The sequence below is a fragment of the Labrus mixtus genome, chromosome 4 (genome assembly GCF_963584025.1).
Source record: "Labrus mixtus chromosome 4, fLabMix1.1, whole genome shotgun sequence".
Taxonomy (NCBI): Eukaryota; Metazoa; Chordata; class Actinopteri; order Labriformes; family Labridae; genus Labrus; species Labrus mixtus.
In genome coordinates, this window is record NC_083615.1 from 21,065,429 (window position 1) to 21,087,618 (window position 22,190).

The window sequence follows — 22,190 nt, forward strand, 5'->3', positions numbered from 1 at the left end:
GCTGCCATCGGGAAATAAAAGATCTGCAGAGCATCATGTTAAACATGAACAAGACTTTGCCTGTGCATTCACTAGCAAGGGCCATGCCACAACAGTATGCGTTTTCGATATTTAATGATAGGTCATGTGAATGTATGTTAAGATAATGAGCATGACGGAAGAGGATGCTGTCAGTTGGACTGAGTCAGGGTGTGAGTTCCGTCTCAGGCATTATTCTGACCGAGCTGATCACGGCCCAGACTGTTCCTAGAGTTATACAAACAAGATGAAGGGATGAGAGGAAGGTAGGGGAGGGTGGGTATGGACCTTATAAGGTAGATATAAAGCATAAGCATATTAAGATCATAATTCATGTTCAACAACTTCCTCACTTACTGTCAATAAGCAGTCATTAGAATATAGACTATGGATCTTGTAGAATAAGGTACTAATAAGGGCTTAGCATGCTAATAAGCAACTATTTAATAATGAATATTGTGACCTGAATTTTAATTGTTACTGCAAATCCTTTCTTTGGTTTGTTCAGCAAGGATAATGTCCAATAATGTACAAAAAAACGGCCTCAACTTCAGAGCCATGCTGCTCACAAAGCTTGAAATGAACAGTGGATTGCAAGTTGTATTCATCATTTTCATAATTCATAATTCATACACTTCCTCCCTCTGTGTCTGCAGGACATCTTGTGGTCCTGCCATGGATATGTGGACAGACGCAACCGAGTAGGATAAAAACAATCAAAGCGATCAACACATACTTACCCTGACAGAATCCATAAACCTTATCAAGATAATTATTCCTTGTAAACTGAACCAAAAAAAAACCACCTGACTCTCAAACCATCGTACATTTAACGGCCCCCTCCCCGAGTCCCTCTTTACCACTGCTGAAGAGACTGCTTACATACGCAACTACTCCTGTCCTTGCTTCTCTCCAGACCCCATTCGAAGGCCATTAGAGTCCCTTAAAGAGCTTACTTTGCCTCAAAGCCCCCTTCAACCCGAGTGTCCATTCGCCTCCCTGAAGAGCTCAGGTCCTCGCAGGCCTCCATCAGCCAGCCTTACATCTTGTATCCGGATCCAGGACTGTCAGTCAATCATGTCAAGCAGCCCTCCCATGGCCTTAACTGTGGAGATCTGAGGAAGCAGAGCAGGGAGGGAGGCCGGAGAGAAAAGGGGAGGAAAAACCCACACCAAGGAAGACGATGAGGACAAGAAGGAGAGGGAGGGGGTCATCGATGTGTAGAGAACTGTTGAGTTGCTGAGGCTTGTTTTGACAAACAGACTTGTACATTTTTAGTGGGCCTCTCATCTCACAACGGGACTCCAACTTGATGACTTCCTCTAACGGCAGACTGGGTCCTGGTGTCCTTCTTTCTCAAAGTCTCTGCCTCAGTTCGGAGCACCCCCACCCAGACAAATTGGCGCATTATATTCACTTCGTAAAGTCCCCAAAATGCTTCTTTGTCCTGGTTTGTGGGCAGGATGGAGGGTGAAAAAAATGTAAAAAAAACAAACAAAACAAACAAACTTAGATGTCAGCTTGCCTCGTGACTATAGGATGAAGGGGGTGGTTTGATGACGGACCTGGGATTGAGAGGCGCGGTTTGAGCTTGCTCAGTTCTGATCAGGAGGGGGGGGAAGGGGCCAGAAATGTAGTGTTTGCTCCTACTGTTTAATGTGTGTTTGAGATGCTCCGGTGTCAGGCTTTGTCTGGTATGTGTATGTAAATTATGTGTGAGCGTGTGTGCGAGCTTGGAACCGTGACAACATAGCTTTTGCAGAAGCCTACTGTGCGTGAGTGTGAGTGTGTGTGTGAGTGTGAGTGTGTATGTGTGTGTGTGTGTGTGTGTGTGTGTGTGTGTGTGTGTGTGTGAGAGAGTGAGAGCCAGCGTGAAAGGTCAGTGTAGAGAGCTGACTTGGACAGTGCTATGTGTGTCTGTGTATTGAAATGTTTACAGTCTAGGTGTCCATGTTCCCTGTGTGTGTGACTGGCAGTCCTCCCTTTACTTTGCTGATGTTTACAGCTACAGAGAAGCGACATGACATATTGTAAATTATACACGTAACCTCTCTGGGTTCTTTCTTTTTAGATCTGCCAGATTTTTTCATGTGATCATGATTAGTCATTTTCTCGTGAGAGCCTCAAGTGTGTGTGTGTGTGTGTGTGTGAGTGCGTCTCTGTGCATATGACTGTGTGTGCATGTGCGTTTGAGTGTGTGAGTCAAGAGGCCCCTGTTGGTCTATGCTACTGTCGGTTCCCCACATTGTGTTTCTGCTAGAGAAGGTCTGGCTGACTGCGAGTGGAGACGTGAGCCACTCAGACCCAATAAAGGACTCTGTAGTCCCACAGTGGATCCACTGAACGGGGCTTATTTATTCATTTGTTCATATTTAACAATATTTGTTTAATATTCAAATCATGTGAGGTGTTACTCACTCTTCAGAATGCCAAGAGCTGATGTATGACGACTACTACAAATCAACTTACGAACAAACTGCATTTACAAAGCTACTGTAAACAAATGGTGGAATAAATTGTGCTAGATGACAGACTCTATGTTGAACTTTCATTTTGTGACCCACATACGTCGTATGGAAACTGAAGCACTGGGATTTCCATCACACATATTAAAATCCTTGGGGTATTTCTGGGCCTATAGACACACAATTTTCCTAACATACCTTTTTTCTATTAGTGACACATTAATGAGACACACTCCAGGAGTTATTTCAGGATGAATGTGAAGGAACCATCATATCTCTAAACAGGCTCAGTGTAATCTTGTACTATTTAGTCATTTGAATGAATTTCTCCACACAGTACAATTCCTCATAGCCTCAGCAGCCATTGTTATAGGAATAAGATAGAGAAGAGAAAAAAAATTAAATTCTGAACTGCAGCACCCTAAACATGTATGTTTCTGTCACTTGAACTACTGATTTAATCTTAAATGTACCCAGAGTTTAAAGGGATCTGGCTGAATGTAAATCCTAATCATAATTAAGATCATTTAGATGTTTCAAACTGAAATATACCTTGGTTATCACAGTTGCCATTTGTCCTTATGTTTCTGTTTACACAAGTGTGTATCTTCAGCTCTCTATCACAAAAGCTGTTACTTTCCCTTTCCCTTGTGTGACTCTTACTTAAAGCACATGTTCTGTTGCTGCAGTGCATCCTATTGACGGATTTTCTCTCTCAAAAATTGTCCAACATGACTTAAAGACCCATGAATCCTAAAAAAAAAAATAGAACAATCTGCCAAAGCAACTCCAGATTGTCTGTAGCTTGCTATCAAAAGAACAACATTTAATTTCTGAAACATAAAAACTGAGAAAGAATCCCCTCATGAAAACATGACACGCTGCTCACTATGCTAAGCTGATGATAGGTAGAAAAGTTGTTGCTGCCTTTGCTTTTATGGCTGTTTTATATCTCTGTAGTCCCTTTATACGTGCGTTACATTTCATATTTGCTGGTATTAAGAATTTAATTCAGTGAACTCCCAAAGGAGCTTCTGTAGTGATGTGAAGCTGACAGGAAAACTGCCTCGAGTGACAAGTGATGAGTTAGTCATTCACACAACACGGGCTGCTCTGTGCTCACACTGCACCATTCATAATATAAGGGTTTTAACTCCTGCAAAGATGTTCAACTCAGTGCAGAGGAACTTTAGAGCTCAGAACGTAACTTTAAGTTCTTATGGGTCAGTTCTAATATACTAAATACATATGCAGGTGTTTCACCAACTAACTGAATATTGTAGCCTAGAGTTGCTGCTGGTCTTGATTTTAAGATTAAGATTTTACTTTACTGATCACAAATAGGATCCTATGGACTGGTGGTGGGGAAGGGGTTTGGTGCCTTGCTCAAGGGCACCTCGGCAGTGCTCAGGAGGTGATCTGGCACCTCTCCAGCTAAGTCCCTACAGACTGAGCTACTGCCGCCCCAAGATAAGATAAGATAAACAAGGGATAAAGAGCTAATAATAATAATAATAATAATAATAATGATAATAATAATAATAATGATAAAACATTCAATTGATATAGCGCCTTTTTAAGGGACCCAAGGATGCTTTAAATAGTGGAGGGACCAATCAAAGAACATAACAAAAACAAAACAGAGACAGGTAGCAAATAAATGGGAGACCGATGACAAGGCAAAGCTATGTAGTTTGGAGGCTGTGGAGTATGGGGGGGGGGGGGTATACTATGATATTGTAGGTACTTTCATAGTGATGAAACCACAAAAACCATCATCCTAAATTTCAGGCAGCTGACTGACACGGTCAGTGACGAGCAGGTGAGTATCCGCTCTGTGACAACACAAACTTTCTTCCAGGAGACGAAGCCTTACAATGTGCATCACTCAGAGTGACGAGCGATGTGCTTCCTCATTATTTCATGTCATCAGAAAGGTAGTTCTTGATAATCTAGCAAAATTATAATGATAACTATTTAATTTCTCTTTGCCACAAACTAAAATTTAAACCAAAAGACCTACGACTGGGCCGCAACTTTATTTTTTTGTTTTTTGTGATCATAGATGAAAGAAAATAGACTTTGATTTTGCACCATGTAACTCCACTGTTAGCACTCCACTGTGACTATAGACTTCCCAGCTAATTTTCGAATAATCGAGTCAAGCCATTAAACATTCAATAGCCCACTGCTTGAACATAATAACACTAACAGATGGACTTAATTGTATGTACTGAACCTAAAAGTTATTGTGGCTAAGCCTAACCAAAGAGCGTTTTGTATTCAAACAAACCACCTTCACTACACTTAATGTTGGATTCAGAAGCTCAGGGGATAGTTACTTAACTTATAGAGAAACAGTTTTTGGAAGTTTTCAAGATTTATAAGCTATTTCATCTGTTCTTCAAACACTGATCACAACGTGGTGTGATGCCTCTTACCCACCACTTCAAAGATTAACAAGCCTCTTGGCTGCATGACATCATCCATGTCCCTTAATAAGACCATGACACGGTGAGTTTTCAGACAGAGGGCAGTGTAGATTTCAGCAAGGCTGGGGAAGCACATCATTGTGCACAACAGTGGGCCTAAAGAAACCAAATAATAATCCTAACTGCTAACCTCATCACCTATTTTTGTGACGCACAATATCCACTGTGTATCATAGCATGCAGCTCATAGACTGAGATGATCTCTGTGGGAATTGATGTGTTTTTCAATGCACAACCTACAGGTACAGATAATCAATTAAAAAAATTGCTTGATGGAATGTAATAATATAATAGTTATTATTATATTGTTATTATTGTTATTGTTATTATTATTATATTGTTATTATTGTTATTGTATTATTATTATATTATTATTATTGTTATTATTATATAGTTATTATTGTTATTGTTATTATTATTATTATTATTATTGTTATTATATTATTATTATTATTGTTATTGCTATTATTATTATTATTATTATTATTATTATTATTATCAATGTTATGAAGCTTCTTGATCGCTCTTGTAACAGGTCAAAAAGGATCTAAATTTGTAATGGGAGTACGCTGACCTCTAAAGGCTGAATTTCTAATTTCATCTCAATGGCATAAAGATGATTTGTATTTTGTAATTAATTTTACTGCCAGAGATGATGTTCAAATAGTTAAAGTATTGTTTCAGTAATTCTCAATCTTATATTAAACTAAGAAAAAGAACATCTTTGTTAGTAAAAGACAAGATTAGAATAAAGTTTTTTTTTTACTGAGTTCGATTTAAACAAATCGATTGCTCTGGTCTGGAAGCCACGGCGGCGCCCTGATTGGTTAACAGATCCTGGCGCCAAGCATCAAGTGAGGAAGTGTTTTAGGCACAAGAGGGCAGACGTCTGTCAATTTATTAAATACAAGACCACCGTTTGTCCCCTTTTTGTTGCTCAAAATGGATACACAATCATATCTATCGGTACAGCCTGGTGTCGGGATGGAGGAGAACTTCCTTTCTCTTGACGATATTTTGCTCTCTCATGAGAAACTTCCTATTCGGACAGAGTGCACTTTTCCCCGGCTGGGATTCCTGGAGAAATCGAGCGACTCGCAGGACATAACAGAGGTTTGTAAAGTTACTGATAAACATCTTTCAAACAAAGTTGTTAATTTATTTCTATATAGGAAATAGTCTGTCAGGAAGTCCAAGAGAGAAGCATCCTTCAGTATTGTTTTGGCATTGGTACGTGAGTGAAAATTATAAGAAAAATAATAAATAAGAAAGTAAATTCAAGCTATCTTTACAATCCTAGAGATCAACCAGGTTGTTAGAGGATGAAATATGGTTTGCATGTTGAACACAAACACAGAAAATCTCTGTTTATATAATTTAAACGTGATTTATGTCAAGTCACTTCACGAATCCTCAGGATCACAGACTGTAAATATAAAGACAACTGAGTGTTTATATTAAATAATAGTAACTTGTAAACCTCTATTAAAACAAATGTAACAAGTAAGTGTGGGTACTCTTTACATTTTAGGAAAATGTAGTACGATAACCTTGACCTCCGAAGAGTATTGTTATACAAAACATTTCATGTAATTAATATGCATGAATGCCAGTGCCAGCTCTCTAAAATCGCCATTACTGTCATTAACAGCAAGAGAGGCATAGATCCACTTTTTTCACTTCTGATCTGATAACTATAACTGATTCTGTTCATTTAAAACACGTAGGTTTTGTTGGTAGGTATTATGTGTAGGCTAAGGTTGCACCATGCAGTAGTAAGCAGCATTTTCAACATTTATTTTTGGACTTTTATGTTTGAATTTAAGAGATATGATAGTGGAAAGAGTCAAAACCGGGAGAGAGAGAGAGAAGGTGGAACGAAATAGAATGTCTTTATTGTCATTATACAATTGTATAACAAAATTATTTGGCTTCACCTTAAAGTGTGCACACATACAAGCATCCACAGCTAAAAACAACAAAAGAAGAAATTAAAAAAAAGGAACTCTCATTCAGGTAAGATGGGCAATGTATGGTAGGAGTTATTTACAGGTAGTAAATGTGGGAAAGGAGACATAGGCTGGACCCTGAACCCGTCTCCCCCTGCTCTCCACGATGCTAAGCCTCCGTTCATGGGGTGCACGCACCAACTGCCAGGTCACCAGCATCCCTGGCATTGCATTTTTTTATTAAAGAGCAATAAAATAAAATTAAAGTGATTCCCAAGAAATGTATGTGAACTTTGTGCTGGCTGCACAAACGAACAGGAGAACAGGAAGCAGCAGCAGCAGCAACAACTGAAGTGTAAGAATTGTCCTTTTTACCACACAGAAGCAGCTGTTCCATCTCGTCTGGACGTCTTCATGTAGAACGTTTGTAGTTACTTGCAGTTCAGTCTGAATGTTTTCAAAGAAAGACTGTGAGAGCTGAGAATGTTAAAAATGAACGATTTTTCTTGATCATCGCTGTCGGTACGATCTCTATAAATAACACCCATGCTCTTCTGAAAAGTTTAAAATATGTGTTACGTAAAAGTTCAGTCTTTGATCCTGGTTAATTATTCCACATAGGCTCCAACACATTTACCTGCAGACCTCGGAGAGCTGTGGTGTTGACTCTGGAGTCTGTTTCTTTAATTGCAGGGTACAAAGATGGAACTCCCTGTGTGGTTATCAAAAGGTCTGTACGAGAAGAAGAGACGGGTGCTGTCAGTTGAGACTCCGAAGGTGTACAGGGAAGGCTGGAGGACTGTTTTCAATGCTGATCCCAACGTGGTGAACCTTCATAAGATGGGGCCCTACTACTACGGCCTGGGATCCCAGATGCTGCACTTTGACAGCCCGGAGAATCCAGAGATTGCACAGACACTGCTGCAGGTGAACACACACACAAACCATAGCACTAGAGCACTAGCTAGAGGAGTTTAGCGACAGCGTAATGACTGGCATTTAATGTCAATCCATTCTGCTGAAAAAGGCGTTCAACTTTTTATAACAGGAGTTACAAGTTCTATCCAGGATGACTATTTACAAATGCATGATCAAACAGGGCGATGTGTTGCATAAATGACTCCTGATTTAAAATGATTAATGATTATTTTAGCACTTCATTAAGGACACAACACATCTCTGGAAAACCTAAATGGATTTATGATCTATTAATTATACACATTACTCATTAATCAAGTGTTCGATCATGATGACAAACCCGCATGAGAAGAAAAGGACAGTGGCTCCTGATGGTGGCAGATGTTTTAGTGACTCAGACTCAACACTTTTAAAACTGTCACCAACTGAAACACTAAATAAACGAAAAGCTGTATTACAATATATTGACAAAATAAGATTGTGAGGATTTCCACATTGCTGATGTACACAGTTAGATTTCCAACCTGTGAGGAAAATGATTTAGGGTTGCCATTGACGTAAATGAGAGATATAAAACGATCTTTAGAATCCTGTAGGTCCCAAAAATGTGAATATGCATTTGGTAAAATAAACAAATTACACATTTCACAGTCTATATGCTACAAAATGTAACTGAGCAACAGATGCATTGTGGAGACAGAAGTGTTATTAAACACACTGCAGCTAGGGGGAGCAATGAGATCACAAACCACTGCAGAGTGCTGGTTGTCTGTTGCAGCTGTTACCAGGCAGATTGACTCTGATCTCATTGTCTGACATAAAAATACAAGGAGGAGGATTGTTGCTTGATGAATGACTCCTCTAAGCATCACACATTTTAAGATTATCACATGTGTTAAGTAAAAAAAAAAAAAAAAAAAAAAAGCCATCCTCTTGGTCTATAACCACACATATAACCACCACAGACCTGACAGAATGTTAGGAATAAGAAAATATATATCAGGTAGAAATCTCACCTGAAGACGCATGAAAGACAGGATGTGAGATGTTTTTTTATATGCAAGATGGTAGAACTCTGGAATTTCTGGAGTCATCCTCTTGAAAGTTTCCGTATTTTTGACATCCGTGTGTTTTTTGGTGATGGTTTTGCCATAAGGCGAGAGACATAAAAATATACATAACAGAGGTTTATGATTCAATTTTATATCAAAGGTGCTGCTACTGCTGGTTTACAAACTAGGTCACTCTGATTTAAAAATGTTGCCAGCATACCAAAAAGTCCACAACTCCAATCCTCAAAACTGTTGACATCATCCTTCCAGACATTCATAGGTCGCTTCAGACGGATCATGGACTCCTCCCAGAATGCCTACAATGAGGACACGTCGGTGCTAGTTGAGCACCTGGACTGTCTGGAGAAGACTCTGTTCAGGTCCGGGCAGAGCGGCCTGAACGGCTTCCAGAGCTGGGAGAAGGGCCAGGCCTCCCAACTCACCGCCTCCAGTCTGGTTCTCAACTACCGCAAGAGGAAGATGACTGATGCTCAGCCCTGACCCAGGCCGGCAGTGAAAACAAAAGACACTGGTCACAACTTAGTCAGCAGGTCAAAGCACAGTAGAAGCAGACTCCTACTTCCTGTTTCATTTGGTTTCAACATCTGTGTGTAGCCCATGCTCTGGGTAGATAAGTTGGGATGCCCAACATTGGTCAAGTATAAAAGGGCTGGGTATCATGACAAAGATTGGGATCACTGTCATTTTTCCTAAATGCTGCCAGTTGGAAGAGTAGCACACATTTTCTTTTTTCTTAAGTGCAGATAGTTAAAACTAGTGAATAAAGTGGCTTTATGTCAATCACTGTCTCTACAACACTCTGAGGCATGGCTGAAGTGACAGCAAGCTAAAGCTAAATTTAACTCCAGTTGTTTCACTCAAGAAGTAGAATGACTACATGCTTCATCTGATTCATCTGATTCATTTTTTTAAGTAAAAAAACACGAATATCTTTAAATGACGTCGTAAATGACCAGACTTGAGAAAGAAATCAAATATTACATTGAAGTTTGCCATCATTATCAACATATATTGAATCCAGATACGATATCAGGACTGGTTGATACCCTATAAATATAACTGTATCATATTTATTTGTCTCTTTTTTTATTGCTTGATGGTGCAGAAACTGTTAATTGATTAGTAGATTATGGAAGCATATTTGGTTCTTGTAATATACAATATTATGTTCTTGATGTGATTTGACTGTTTTTATTAAAGTAATTAAAGGTTTCTTACGTTTGCTGGTTACAGCTGACAAATACAGTTGCTTGATTTTTTTTTCTCCAGTTTTAAACCATAATGTGGCTAACACTAAGGTTGTTATTTAAATATAATCAATGTTGTTATTTTTCTTTGTATGACGTGTACTGCTGCCTTCTTGGCCAGGTCACCCTTGTGAAAGAGATCCTGATCTCAATGGGTTATTTATCTGGTTAAATAAAAAATATAGCATCGAGGCCTTCTAACAAAACTGCACACACTAAAGTAATGACCGCCTATGCAGGCTACCGGTCCTGATTTGACAAACATTTGCATGGGATTTACATGTTGTGTGTTGGTGTCATAGCAATGTTGCACGGTCTGTGGCAATTGGAGCTTATCATTTTCATAATCTTATCTAGACACCATCCATCCATCCATTATCTATATGGGGTCGCGGGGGGCTGTTATTGGGAGAGAGGCGGGGTACGCCCTGGATTGTTCGCCAGCCAATCACAGGGCTGACATATAGAGACAGACAACCAGCCACACTCACACCTACTGTTTAGAGTCACCAATTAACCGATTGAGCAGGTCTTTGGACTGTGGGGGAAAGCCGGAGTACCCGGAGAGAACCCACATAGATGGGCCCTGTCCGACAGGGATTCAAACCTGTAACTTACTCACTGTAAGGCAACAGCACTAACCACTGCACCGTTGTGCAGCCCAACTATACAGCAGCTATCATTTAATTGTTTTGAATACTTATAGTGAAGCCACATCTAAATGCCGACTGTTTGCACAGTGAGTAGAATCTGAAATGACCACCTGCCAGGCACCAAATGCAGTGAGGGTTGCCAAGCAAACAGAGTTATTGAGAAGATAAAATGCTGAATGTATTAATAAGCAGTCTTTGTTGTTTCCCTCAGCATGAAATCTTTACTGTAACACTCCTCCTTGTTGTCATGAGCTGATCGTGTCCAAGAGAAGAAAATATACTGAACAAGCTGTGGATTAGTGAAATGACCCATTCCTGCTGTTTGTTAAAATGAGTGTTAAAATATGCGGGTGTCGTAAACATCTTGATCAGAAACGCTTGTGGATTTGTTAAGACGCTTTTGTAAAAAAGACACAACACACAAGCTCAATTTTTTCCTCTCTTTAAAATGGTTGTTTTCATGATTTATAACACTGCGATTATTCATCCATCTCTACAGATGTTTGACTAATAGCTGTAACATGACAACAAAAACATGTTGAGCTAACTAGCCTGTAACGGACATGTTTCGTCTGTTATCAATAATCTCTTTGATAAAGTTAAGTTTTTGCACTGCCCTGTAACTATGTGATGTGTGTATAACAACCCCCCTTTTTCAAAGTTAGAGTTATTGACATTCCCTGTAATGCTCTACATCTGCACAACAACAACAAGAGAGGTCAGTAGAAAGTCAGATATGAAGGTTACTAATGACCCAGAATCAGTATTAAATTAAAAGCATTTCTTTAACTTAAAAAACCTTACAGTTTACAGTTTAAATAACAACACACTTATCCATTTCTCTCTTCTCTGCCTTAAATATAAACTATCTGACTAAATGGATATTCAAATGAGGACAAGCTGTTGGTGTAAGTTATGCATGTGGGTTCACCTGCCACCTGCAGACACTGATTATGAAGAGCATCAAGGACCTCTGCTGGTTCAAAAAGTTATTTCACCTCACTTCAGGGGACTTCTTAAGTGACGTTAACCTGAAATTCCTGGTAATAAGTGAAAATCTGATTAAAGATCTGGCCTAAAATAAGAAAATGATTCAGGCACTTAAAAGCTACTTTATTTTAATTTGGTAATTTAGGCCTTTTTCAGGAGATGTACTTATTTTAATACATTAATTATGATTCTGATCTGAGGAAGAGTTCAGAGTATTATGTACAAAAGCAGGACACAATTTAGCGGATGCTTGTATCCAAAGTGGCGTACATCAGAGTGAGCACAACACAAGCAAGGATCTAGAGAGGAGGAAACATCGTCAGTAAGTGCAAACGAACTGCTTAAGTCCGATCGGACACACAGGTGCTGACAGGCATTGCACAACATCGACAGCTGTTCTTGAAAGTTCTTATCAGCATCAGAACCATCCAAAATATTGTTATTGTCATAATCAATCTAAACCATCACCATCATTAAGTGCTTGCCTATTGCATGTAAAAAAAAACCCACCAACACTATTTTATTTATAGTTTTAACTGTACAAATGTGTCAAATTGGGATTAAAGCATTCTTTCAAATCAACAGTGATGCTGCAATACCTGCTTCACATCACGTCATCTGCCCACCCACCACCTCATGACTCCATTCAACCAGAAAGCCCCAAAATAGCCCGGCAGCCAGGGACTCTCTTTGCATTATCACATATTGCCTGTGGAAAGTCAGACAAAATTTAAACAACATCAAAGGTATCTAAGGTTGCAAATACTGCACCATCAACTTAAGAATATGCAAAAGTTTCTTCTGCTAAGCATCTTCTTCTGCTTTGACAAATCTCATTAAATGAGGATGATAGGAGTGTGCATTTGCAAAGCTTACTTGTCATTAGGATGTAATAATGTACACTGCAGTAATTCGAGGATGATTTTTTTCTTTCCATTATACCTTTAATAGACTAATCTCCAGAATTGTGTCTATTTAAAATATATAATGTAAAGTCATAACAAATAACATGAGATACTGAAAAACACAGACTTTTGACTTTTCTGATATTCGCATGTTTGTGTCAAAAATGTGCCATAACAACTTTTAAAGGAGCGCTATGTAACTCTGACACATATTCATATTATATTCAGCGTTAGAAACTGTCTGAACTCTTTAATGAATGTTTCACACTCCTGTCTATATCTACATGTTAACAAGATACAACATATTGCAAATGTTAAAGGAGTAATATGTACTGTAACTAGGGACACCTAGTGTTAGAAAAGGGTACTGCAGTCCAATTTCAACATTGTAGAGAACTGTCTCCCCCTGCTCCCTATGGTCGATGTGCATGCAGGTTGCCATGTCGCAGACACTGAAGCTTCAGTGTTTAGCCAGCTCTGCATCGGTCTTGAAACCTTTCTGTGGTCTAACCTCTCTCCATTTTTCAAAAGCATCTCCAATATTTATCCTAGTTACACCAAGTTTCTGTTTGTTGAGCTTATTAGAAAAATGCAGAGGCTTTTGAGCTAGAATACAATCAGTTATATCCAAACCAGTTCGCCTGTCCAATTTCATTGCTGTGACACCTGTTGGTTTGCGGTTTGCATTGTAAACTGAGGGATGTCCAAAACGGCCAATTGGGGATGCCTTAAAACCTCATTCTCAAAACCTTCTCTGGTCAAAACAGATACAAAACATTTTGGACCGGAATCAAAACTTAGAAGGAGGACTGGCTGCTGCGTTGTTTGTGATAGAAGCCAGCACTTCAACATGATTCCTTAATGTCTGATGATATAGTAAGGTTGTTTTATGATTTAATTAAGTAGATATCTTATGTGTTCGACCTTTAAATTTCCATTCATTTTATTTTTTTTAACTGTTAAAATCGATATTATATTAGCTTTAAGTTCAAGTTCATTCTGATGTATAGTATGTTGTAGATCCTGACTGATAAAGTATATTTGAGAGCGATTACAATACCGATTGTTGAGGGGTGAGTTCACCGCCTGACAACGGTTACATTTTGAGTTGGAATTTAAATATAATTTTTTCTTGTGTTTTTCTGGAGTTTTGCTGACTTGCAAAGATACCCTGAAAGTTTCCATTCTTAAACATTGTTATATAAAATTATGATTACCATCGCCAACCACCTTTAGTGGGAGTGTAATACACTTCAGAGTCAGCGCCCTCTGCTGGACAAACTACGTGATGACACTTTCATATTCACAAATAACTCTTTTTCTCCAACATATTCAGTTAAGTTTGAATATTTAATATTGCAGCATATCTGAAAACATAAGCAGAAATTGATTGATCTTTGATTGGTCCATATCAGCCAATAAAAGGCAAATCCACACAAACGTTGAGCACTGGAATTAAAAATTCACCTCATACTTGTGACTATAATGTTATGTTGATATTTGTACTTTTCAGGCCTCTAATACGACTTCTACATCTTATTCATATTCAACTTAATGACTAACTGGTGCAGCTACCATCTTGGTTTAGATTTAGAAAACACTGTCTGAGTCACTACTGCATCTCAAACAATGACACATTGTGTAATCAGGGAACATGACAAAAAGACTCTGACAAGCACCATGCAGAATGACAAACAAGATAACTACCAGGGGATCAGTTGTCAGGTAGTCATTTAATATTGGATAACACTGACTAAAAGGCACTTTGCAGAACATCTGTTTAACACTACAAACTCCTGTAAAAAAAACATCCACAGAGGGAATCTATCACAGCACAAAGTCTAATCGAAAAAAAAAAAAAACATACTGGCTTTAACTGGCTATAGTTTTGCAAGGAGTTACTAGAACCCTTTTCACACATACGGAAATCTCCTGAAAAACTCCAGAGGTTAGGCTACCCGGAGGGGCTTTAACAGCCGAATGTTCGCGCAGACTTCCCCCGGAGTTTCTCCGGCCACACCCCTAATATTTTTTCCGCAGAAAGTCTGAGTGAGCTGATATGAGAACGCGGCCACATATAGTCCGGAGAATTCACCTCGAGCCAATGGAAAGAGAATGACGTTAATATACAGTGACTGCCTAAAGTGTCTGCACGCGACCACTACGATCTCCGTGCACATAGTTAAACGGCTGCATTCTGTTTTCTGTTCGTCAGTATATTGTTCTCCTCTCTGTTGTGGATGTTGTCATTCCATTGGATTACACATAGCATCGATATAAAGACAAATATTCTCATTATAGTGTTGTGTAGCGGACTCTGTTGCTTCGGCCGCTACTTCAGTGTCGTTTTTTTACGTCACGTCTTACCTCAGGAAATCACCCGACCCCCCTCCCCTCCCCTCTGACAGTTTTGTCTCCCGCTGTGGGGAGCATATGTGAACGGCTAGGTCGGGAGAATCTCCGGAGCTGTCCTCCTGTAATTATCTAGATATTATCCAGAGTACATATGTGAAAATAGCTTAGGATTACATCCACGCTCCATGTGTGTGTGTGTGTGTGTGTGTGTGTGTGTGTGTGTGTGTGTGTGTGTGTGTGTGTGTGTGTGTGTGTGTGTGTGTGTGTGTGTGTGTGTTGGCCTTTAGACGCTGATATCATTATCCTGCTGTCCCTGCAGTAGCACTGCTTGTTATTCAGAGGTGACATTCCAACTTCTCAGCCTGTGCAAGTTTGTTTTAGACACAGCTCCAATGTAGGTCTCTTTCACACTCTGCCATTTCACTTTTGTTTTTAAGACCAGCTAATCCAGGTGAATTCTAATAAAACGCAGTACTTGCACTTTTGAAAATGAAATCTTACAGGTTTCATTCAAGTGAAATAAAACAAACACATTGCACAGGAATCTATCTGGGGAGGTCTTAAACAAATCTGCTGGGTGTAGCTTTTTGTCACTATTTTGTAGAAAACTTCATATTCTCAGTGTAAAGACAGATTCAAACAGAATAGAGTGAGTGATTCAGTAGGACTTTAATACTTGACTCCAGTTGTTATTGGAGATGAGTTAAATGACATGAAAAAAGTGCATAAAAAACCTCATTGCACAAGCTGACAACCATTAACCTTTATACCTTACACACACACACACACCATGCAACACAACAATAATGCAAAACAAACAACTTCAATAGTTCCATACTTTCTTTCTCCAGATGAGGATCATTTACTAAATCAAAAACATCAAACTTAAAGATAAAAATACAGACCTAAAGAGTTATTTTTATCCACCCCAGCTGAGACAATAATAGGCAGAAGGGCAAAGCTTAGCCTTTTTTGCAAACCTCAGCACTTCACTTCCCATGCTCAGTGTCCAAGTACACCAAAGTCACTTTGTTCTCCACAAACTATAAACACTAACACCTGCTGAAGTTTCCTTTAACGGAGGAGAGTAGGATGTTTTTATGGCATGTTGACTGTATGGTTAGTGTTTACATCCAGGTGATAAGTAACAACTAGTGTTCTTGTTGCAGAATGCTCCCATGTCCTTGTCCGTGAGGAACAGAGCTACACAGGGTTTTTAAATCAGAGATGGCTGTGGCTCAGAGGTAGAGTCAGTCTTATCTCAACCGGTTGGGGGTTGGATTCCCAGCTCCTGCAGATACATGTCCGATGTGTCCTTTAGCATGGCATTTAATCCCAAATTGCTCCCTCTGCTTTGCATTGTGTATGAATGGGGTTAGCTGATACTGACGGCCACTTTACATAGCAGCCTCTGCCATCAGGGTGAATGGGTGAATGTGACCTGTGGTCTAAAAGTGTTTTGAGTAGTCAGAAGACTGTTACGTTAGAGTTTTAGGGTTTGGACCCCAGAATGCAGAACACAGAAACAAAAGTCAGTCTTAAGATGTTTTAATGTAGCAAAATAAAAGGCTTAAGGCAGTTGGTGGTAATAGAGGACGGGCTGGCGCAGGAGAACTCCAAAACAGCAAGGCCAAACAGAAATCCAAAACAAGGAGGTGAGGCTCACCGGCAGGCTGCACACAAAAAGAGAAAACAGGTCAGTCCGTGACACAAGAACAAAAAATCACATTCAAAGTTCTTCAAGGTAAGGCTAGTAGTGTGACACAGTTACCGACTGCAAAAGGAATAATCTGGCAACAGGAGTTGAGTCTCGATCTGTCTTTAAGGCCTGAGTGATGACCTGATGAGATTCAGGTGCTCCTCGTTCCAACTCAGCCAGCCACGCCCTCCACTGCACACACACTGCAAGAGAGAAAACAGAAAACAGAAGGAGGGGAAACAAACACAAAGTGACACCAAATGTATCAAAAACTAACACCATGACAAAGACAAGAATAGCGATAAACAAGCTCAACTCCACGCATGATGAACCCCCCTTTAGGTCCTATCGATCGGATGTAAAACAATAAATAGAAAATAAGAGTGGAAGGGAGGACCAACTTGTTAGTGATTGTTCTGATCATAGATGTCACACTTGCTTGTAATAGTGGCTGGTTGCTGATTTCTGTTAAATGTTAAATGTGGGTTAGGTGACGTAGAACGTCAAGAGCTGGGTCACCAGTGATGCAAATATTGACACTCCCTCTGGCTGTAACAATTGATCCTGACTTTCCTAACAAAGGGAGGCTTATGCAAAAGGATTTTCCAACTTCACTGCTCTTCTTCATGTCTCCCTTTTAGTATTGCATGATGTCGTAGAAACAAATATTCATCTTTTCTTTTCATCGGAATTCTGTTTCTTTGCCTGCAACATGACATGACCTATCAAAGACATTTTAAAGGCAGCTAGCCGGAAAAAAAATGGTGTCCCATAAATTCTGAGTGGACGGATCGGGCTACGAGCTTATAAACTGACATTTCGAAAGCGGAATAACAGAAATGGGAGATGCTGAAACAAGCCAGTCACAGACCCCCTCAGAGTCTCTTCCACCCTAGCTAAGTATGAAATCAACAGACAGCTTGTTTCACAGCCAGACATAAAAAAGATGGACTGACCTGTGGTCTGATGTGAAGTGGTGTTGTAACTAAACAACACTTGATGGAGATACTTTAGACATTTTGCTCCAGTGACAGAAGGTCAGGTAGGGTTTCTGTTACATTGCTTTCATTGGCCATTTCCTCTGGGATTGTAGGAGTGGTTCTGCAGCCACATGTCCGATGTGGCAAGAAACGTAATCCCATGTTGCTCCCGCGTCTTTCTTTAGCGGCTTATGAATGTGTATGAATGGGATTGCTTACTTCTGATGCTCACTTAACAGCCAACTTCCACCAGATGCATGTTCTCTCCGTCTCAGCTCTGTTCCAGCAGCAGAGCTGATTGGTTTTCACTTCATTCAATGTGGGCTCCAGCAGTTCAGGGCCCTCCGTAGCTGATACGCAAGGCTTCTATTTTTGCTGGATGCCGGAGCACGACGCATCAATTTAGCACAGAAAAGAACAAGCAGGACGGGAAGTCAGACACCGAAACAACATTAAAACATACGGTCTATTTTCAGAATAAAACACTGTATGTGTGTTTGTTTATATTTCTGGTTTATATAGAGTTTTATACCACATACATTGTATCATCTCGCACTGTCGCGAGTTAGTTTGTTAAATTACCACGGGTATTCCTTTGTCTCGGCACTCCAGCTGTCTGGCTGTGCTTTCCGTGCTGGGCACTGAGAACGCAGCCGGTGGGTGTTGACAGACGAGGGTGCACGGAGCTGTGACGGAGAGGAGCGGACACGCAATGCACATATATCTGGAGCAAGTTTGGTGTTACATATACAGTAGCAACCTCTGCCATCAGTGTGTAAATGGGTAGGAGCAACCTGCAGTGTAAAAGCGCTTTGAGTAGTCAGAAGACTAGAAAAGTGCTATACAAGCTCAAGTCCATTTACCATTTTTATCATTTGATGCCTTAAAACAGCTAATGGCTCTGGATAATTGTACTTCTATAACTGTCGAGATTGAATAAATGGGTTTAACTGCTCAACTGGGAGAAAAACAAACAGATATGTTTCAGAAGTGAAAACTAATTGAAAATCATTCAGTTGCCTCAATGTTATAAATAAATGTATTTTCAACTGCGAAAACAGAGAAAAGGGAATATCTGTTATTATACCTTTTTTTGCTTAGGAGGCTGAAGAGCATGACTAACTCCTGCTCTTAATTGAACTGACATTATTTCTTTCAGGTGAGTTTTACTTATCCTTGAAATAATTATAACATCAAGGAAGCATATTCTTTTGAGAAAATAAATTTGCTCAAATTACATGATAATTGTCTCAGAATTCTCGTTTTTTTACTGAATTAACAAGATACTTGTTCCTCATATTACCAGCAGAAGCTATCATTTGACCACTTAAAGCAGCCAACATTCCCAGACAGTTTAGTTTCGGTTTGGGTTTCACACATTAGGATACTTGTGACATATAAAAAATATTTGTATTAGTATGTAGACTTTGCACAGGCAACTTTGGTCCTTGCATTTCAGAGTCAAACCCCACTCTGATGTGTCTGGATCACCTCTGCTGATAAGACATGCTTCACTGATATAATGTGATGCATCTAAAATGTTAAAAGGCTGGCTATATGATAGCTCAAGAGCATTAAGACAATTGCTAAAAATACTGGATCCTCAGTGAGTACAATTGTGTTGTGCCAAGAAATGCAAGCACCTAACTCATGATTCTGAAAACATTATCACTTTAATTCAGGAAAACAGAGACGTTTATTTTTGCATGACAATGGAATATGCTTCCATTGCTTCCAAGCACCATTTTTTTTTTTAAACCTTCAACACTTTTTTGCCCAATTGTACACACACACACACACACACACACACACACACACACACACACACACACACACACACACACACACACACACAAATTAGGGAACCTGTTTTCAAGGGTGAATCATTTTGAGATATCACTAAAAAATTCCTTTTCAACAGGCAAAACTTTATTTCAAGCTGCGTTTTTCACTGAATTATTGAGTAAACCCTGGAGCTCAGAAAAGTCATCACATGACAGAACAAACTTAAATAATTTTATCACCAGAACTTTAATTTAGATTTTCTCTGTAGTGTCTGCATGTGTTTTCAGACAGAATGTCAACAACAGCAATAACTAGATTGACCTACTCTGCTTAAATGAGAAAGATAGACAATGAAAACTAATATTCTGTATCAAATAAGAAAGGGCAGTAAGATGAGTTACTAACTGAAAATCTGTATTCTCTTTTTGCAAAATTAAAAGACACAGTACAGCAGTAGGTACTGACATTATCTTCAGCCCTACAAGTATATGGACCATGAGTAGACCTCAAATCAGATCAAACGGCTGATGTCTAATAAATTGCTTATGATGCTATTACTGTTCCTGTTTGACCCACATGGTTACGTCAACACTCAAAGTCAAGTCAGCAGGTCCTTTTGTCACAACCCAGCCTGAGGAAATAAATCAAAGCCCTTCTGTTTGCCATCTCAGCAACACCTCTCTATAAATGTGGAAATAGGAATGATGTTACAGTATTTGTTGTCATTCATTACGAGCATTAACTTACAATGGACTCACTCTTATCCACAGGGTAAAAAGAAAAACAGACACAGTTTGAACTGTGTCTGGGGGTGGATCTAGCCATTACTACTGATAGTTAGTTTCAGTGGGCAGTGTTATTACATGCCTTTCACTACGTCTTTTTGGTGGGCATTCTTAACCAAAGGTTCAGCAGAAGCAAAGGGCAGACTGGGGGCGAGCGTCCAGGAAGCTGACGCACAAGACACTAATGCTGTCTCTGGCTTCTGTCTACTCTAAGGGCCTCTGACATTTGGTGTTTGTTGGAAAACCAGTTGTGGACATGATAAAATGCTGGGAGGAGCCCGAGGCTTATTCCTCTCCTAGTGTCACCCTCTCTCACTGTGCCTGTCTCTCATTTTCTTCATGTCATTACTTCAATCCCATTGGCATTTATGTTTTATACTTTTGTCTTTTCATTATAATATCTCTGTATTATTGACTAAGAAATCATTTCAGCATGTCTCTGGAGACATTGTACAGGCACACCTATTCTGAGCAGGCCCACCAGTTTCAGCATGTTACGCAATAGACACTTGAACATCCTCACTCGGGCACACACAACACCATTGACTTTTAGAACACATAACTGCATTGAAATGTAAGAAAAAAGATATTATTATGCAACGTTATCACAATCAATCAATCAATCAGTCAATCAATCAATCAATCAATCAATCTTTATTTGTATAGCGCCAATTCATATAAATGTTATCTCAAGACACTTAACAAAAGAGCAGATAAAAAGCAGATCAAATACCTTACTCTTTGTTATGTTACAAAGACCCGGTGTTAATCCATTATGAGCACAGCACAAAGCAACATTTAGCAGATTTACAGAGGCAAGAAAAAACGTTGTTTTAAGAGGCAGAAAACTTGGTGAAAACCGGACTCTATCAGCCGTCTACCGAACTGTGCTGGGCTCCAGAAATATGATAGAGGGAGATGCAAGAAGAAGGATAGTGACAAACAGGGAGGGGGCCAGGAGCGGGCCGTCTCCAACCAACGATCCAGAGGAACCTACGAGAGCTCAGGAGCTCCCAGGAAAAGATGTTGTTCGTAACTTACAAAGTACATAGCAAATTAATTACAATTTTTGTGTGGAAAACTTGAATGGGCAAAGGCATATGAGGGCAGTAAGCTTTGTGTTTTCTTGGCCTATGAAAAGAGAATGTCAGGGTAATAAGCTACTGTTCTTAGCAATAAAAACATCATCTTTAATTAGACACTATGGAACAGTAACAGTCATTAAGTCGTTTGATCAAAGTAACACTGCAGGTCACACTGTACAATTCCCTTAGACCAGAAGTTACTTAAAATTGCGGTCAACCTATCACAGAATCAAACAAGGACAGATAATGTACAGGAAACCTATTTTTTTAATGTTCTTCTGTTGTTTCCTTCTTTTCCCTTTTTAATCAACCTCTGTCTCTTATAGGCTGTGGTTAAGTGGGTGTTAGAGTTGGTCAGCACTTAACCAGAGGATCAGGGGTTTGATCCCCAGCTGCTGCAGTCTCATTTCGGGTCCTTGGCACTGACCCCCAAATTGCCCCTGCTGCTGCGTCAGTGGAATGTGAATTTTTATGAATGGGGTTTGTTGATACTGTTGAACAATTCACAAAGCAGCCTCTGCCATTAGTGAGAAAACGTGGTGTGAATGGGTAAATGTGACACGTCATGTAAAAGCGCTTTGAGTCGTCAGATGACTAGAAAAGCATACAAGCTCAAATCCATTTACCGTCTTTAAAATCCTCTGTAGCTTCTCTAAAAAGTGCCCCACCCTTTCACCTCTGATGTTCAATTCCCAGATGAGAGAGGATAAGTTCAGGAGAAGAAAAAAAGAAAGGGAAGAGGGCTTAGAGATGGGAAGACAGCATCTGAATATAAAGAAAGAGAAGGGAAT

The 22,190-nt window shown here is 39.6% G+C and overlaps 2 protein-coding genes across 2 annotated transcripts in view; both read left to right on the forward strand.

Moving 5' to 3' along the window:
• znrf1 (zinc and ring finger 1) overlaps positions 1-2,552 on the forward strand; it is a 61,862-nt gene extending 59,310 nt beyond the window's left edge. Inside the window, exon 5 of the mRNA XM_061036316.1 lies at positions 675-2,552. The gene's annotated coding sequence lies outside the window, so the exon portion shown is untranslated. The remainder of the gene's footprint in view (positions 1-674) is intronic.
• Positions 2,553-5,801: 3,249 nt separating this feature from the next.
• On the forward strand, positions 5,802-10,160 carry gins3 (GINS complex subunit 3). Its single transcript, XM_061036304.1, has 3 exons — positions 5,802-6,088; positions 7,618-7,851; positions 9,165-10,160. Exons 1-3 carry the CDS (start codon positions 5,918-5,920, stop codon positions 9,393-9,395), a joined length of 636 nt encoding a protein of 211 aa, XP_060892287.1. The 5' UTR covers positions 5,802-5,917; the 3' UTR covers positions 9,396-10,160.
• Positions 10,161-22,190: the final 12,030 nt, after the last annotated feature.

Excerpts from the sequence above, each read along its gene's own strand:
- gins3 (XM_061036304.1), top strand. The coding sequence starts at position 5,918 with ATGGATACACAATCATATCTATCGGTACAGCCTGGTGTCGGGATGGAG. Across the intron at positions 6,089-7,617 it reads ACTCGCAGGACATAACAGAG|GGTACAAAGATGGAACTCCC; the intron begins GTTTGTAAAGTT and ends CTTTAATTGCAG. Across the intron at positions 7,852-9,164 it reads TTGCACAGACACTGCTGCAG|ACATTCATAGGTCGCTTCAG; the intron begins GTGAACACACAC and ends TCATCCTTCCAG.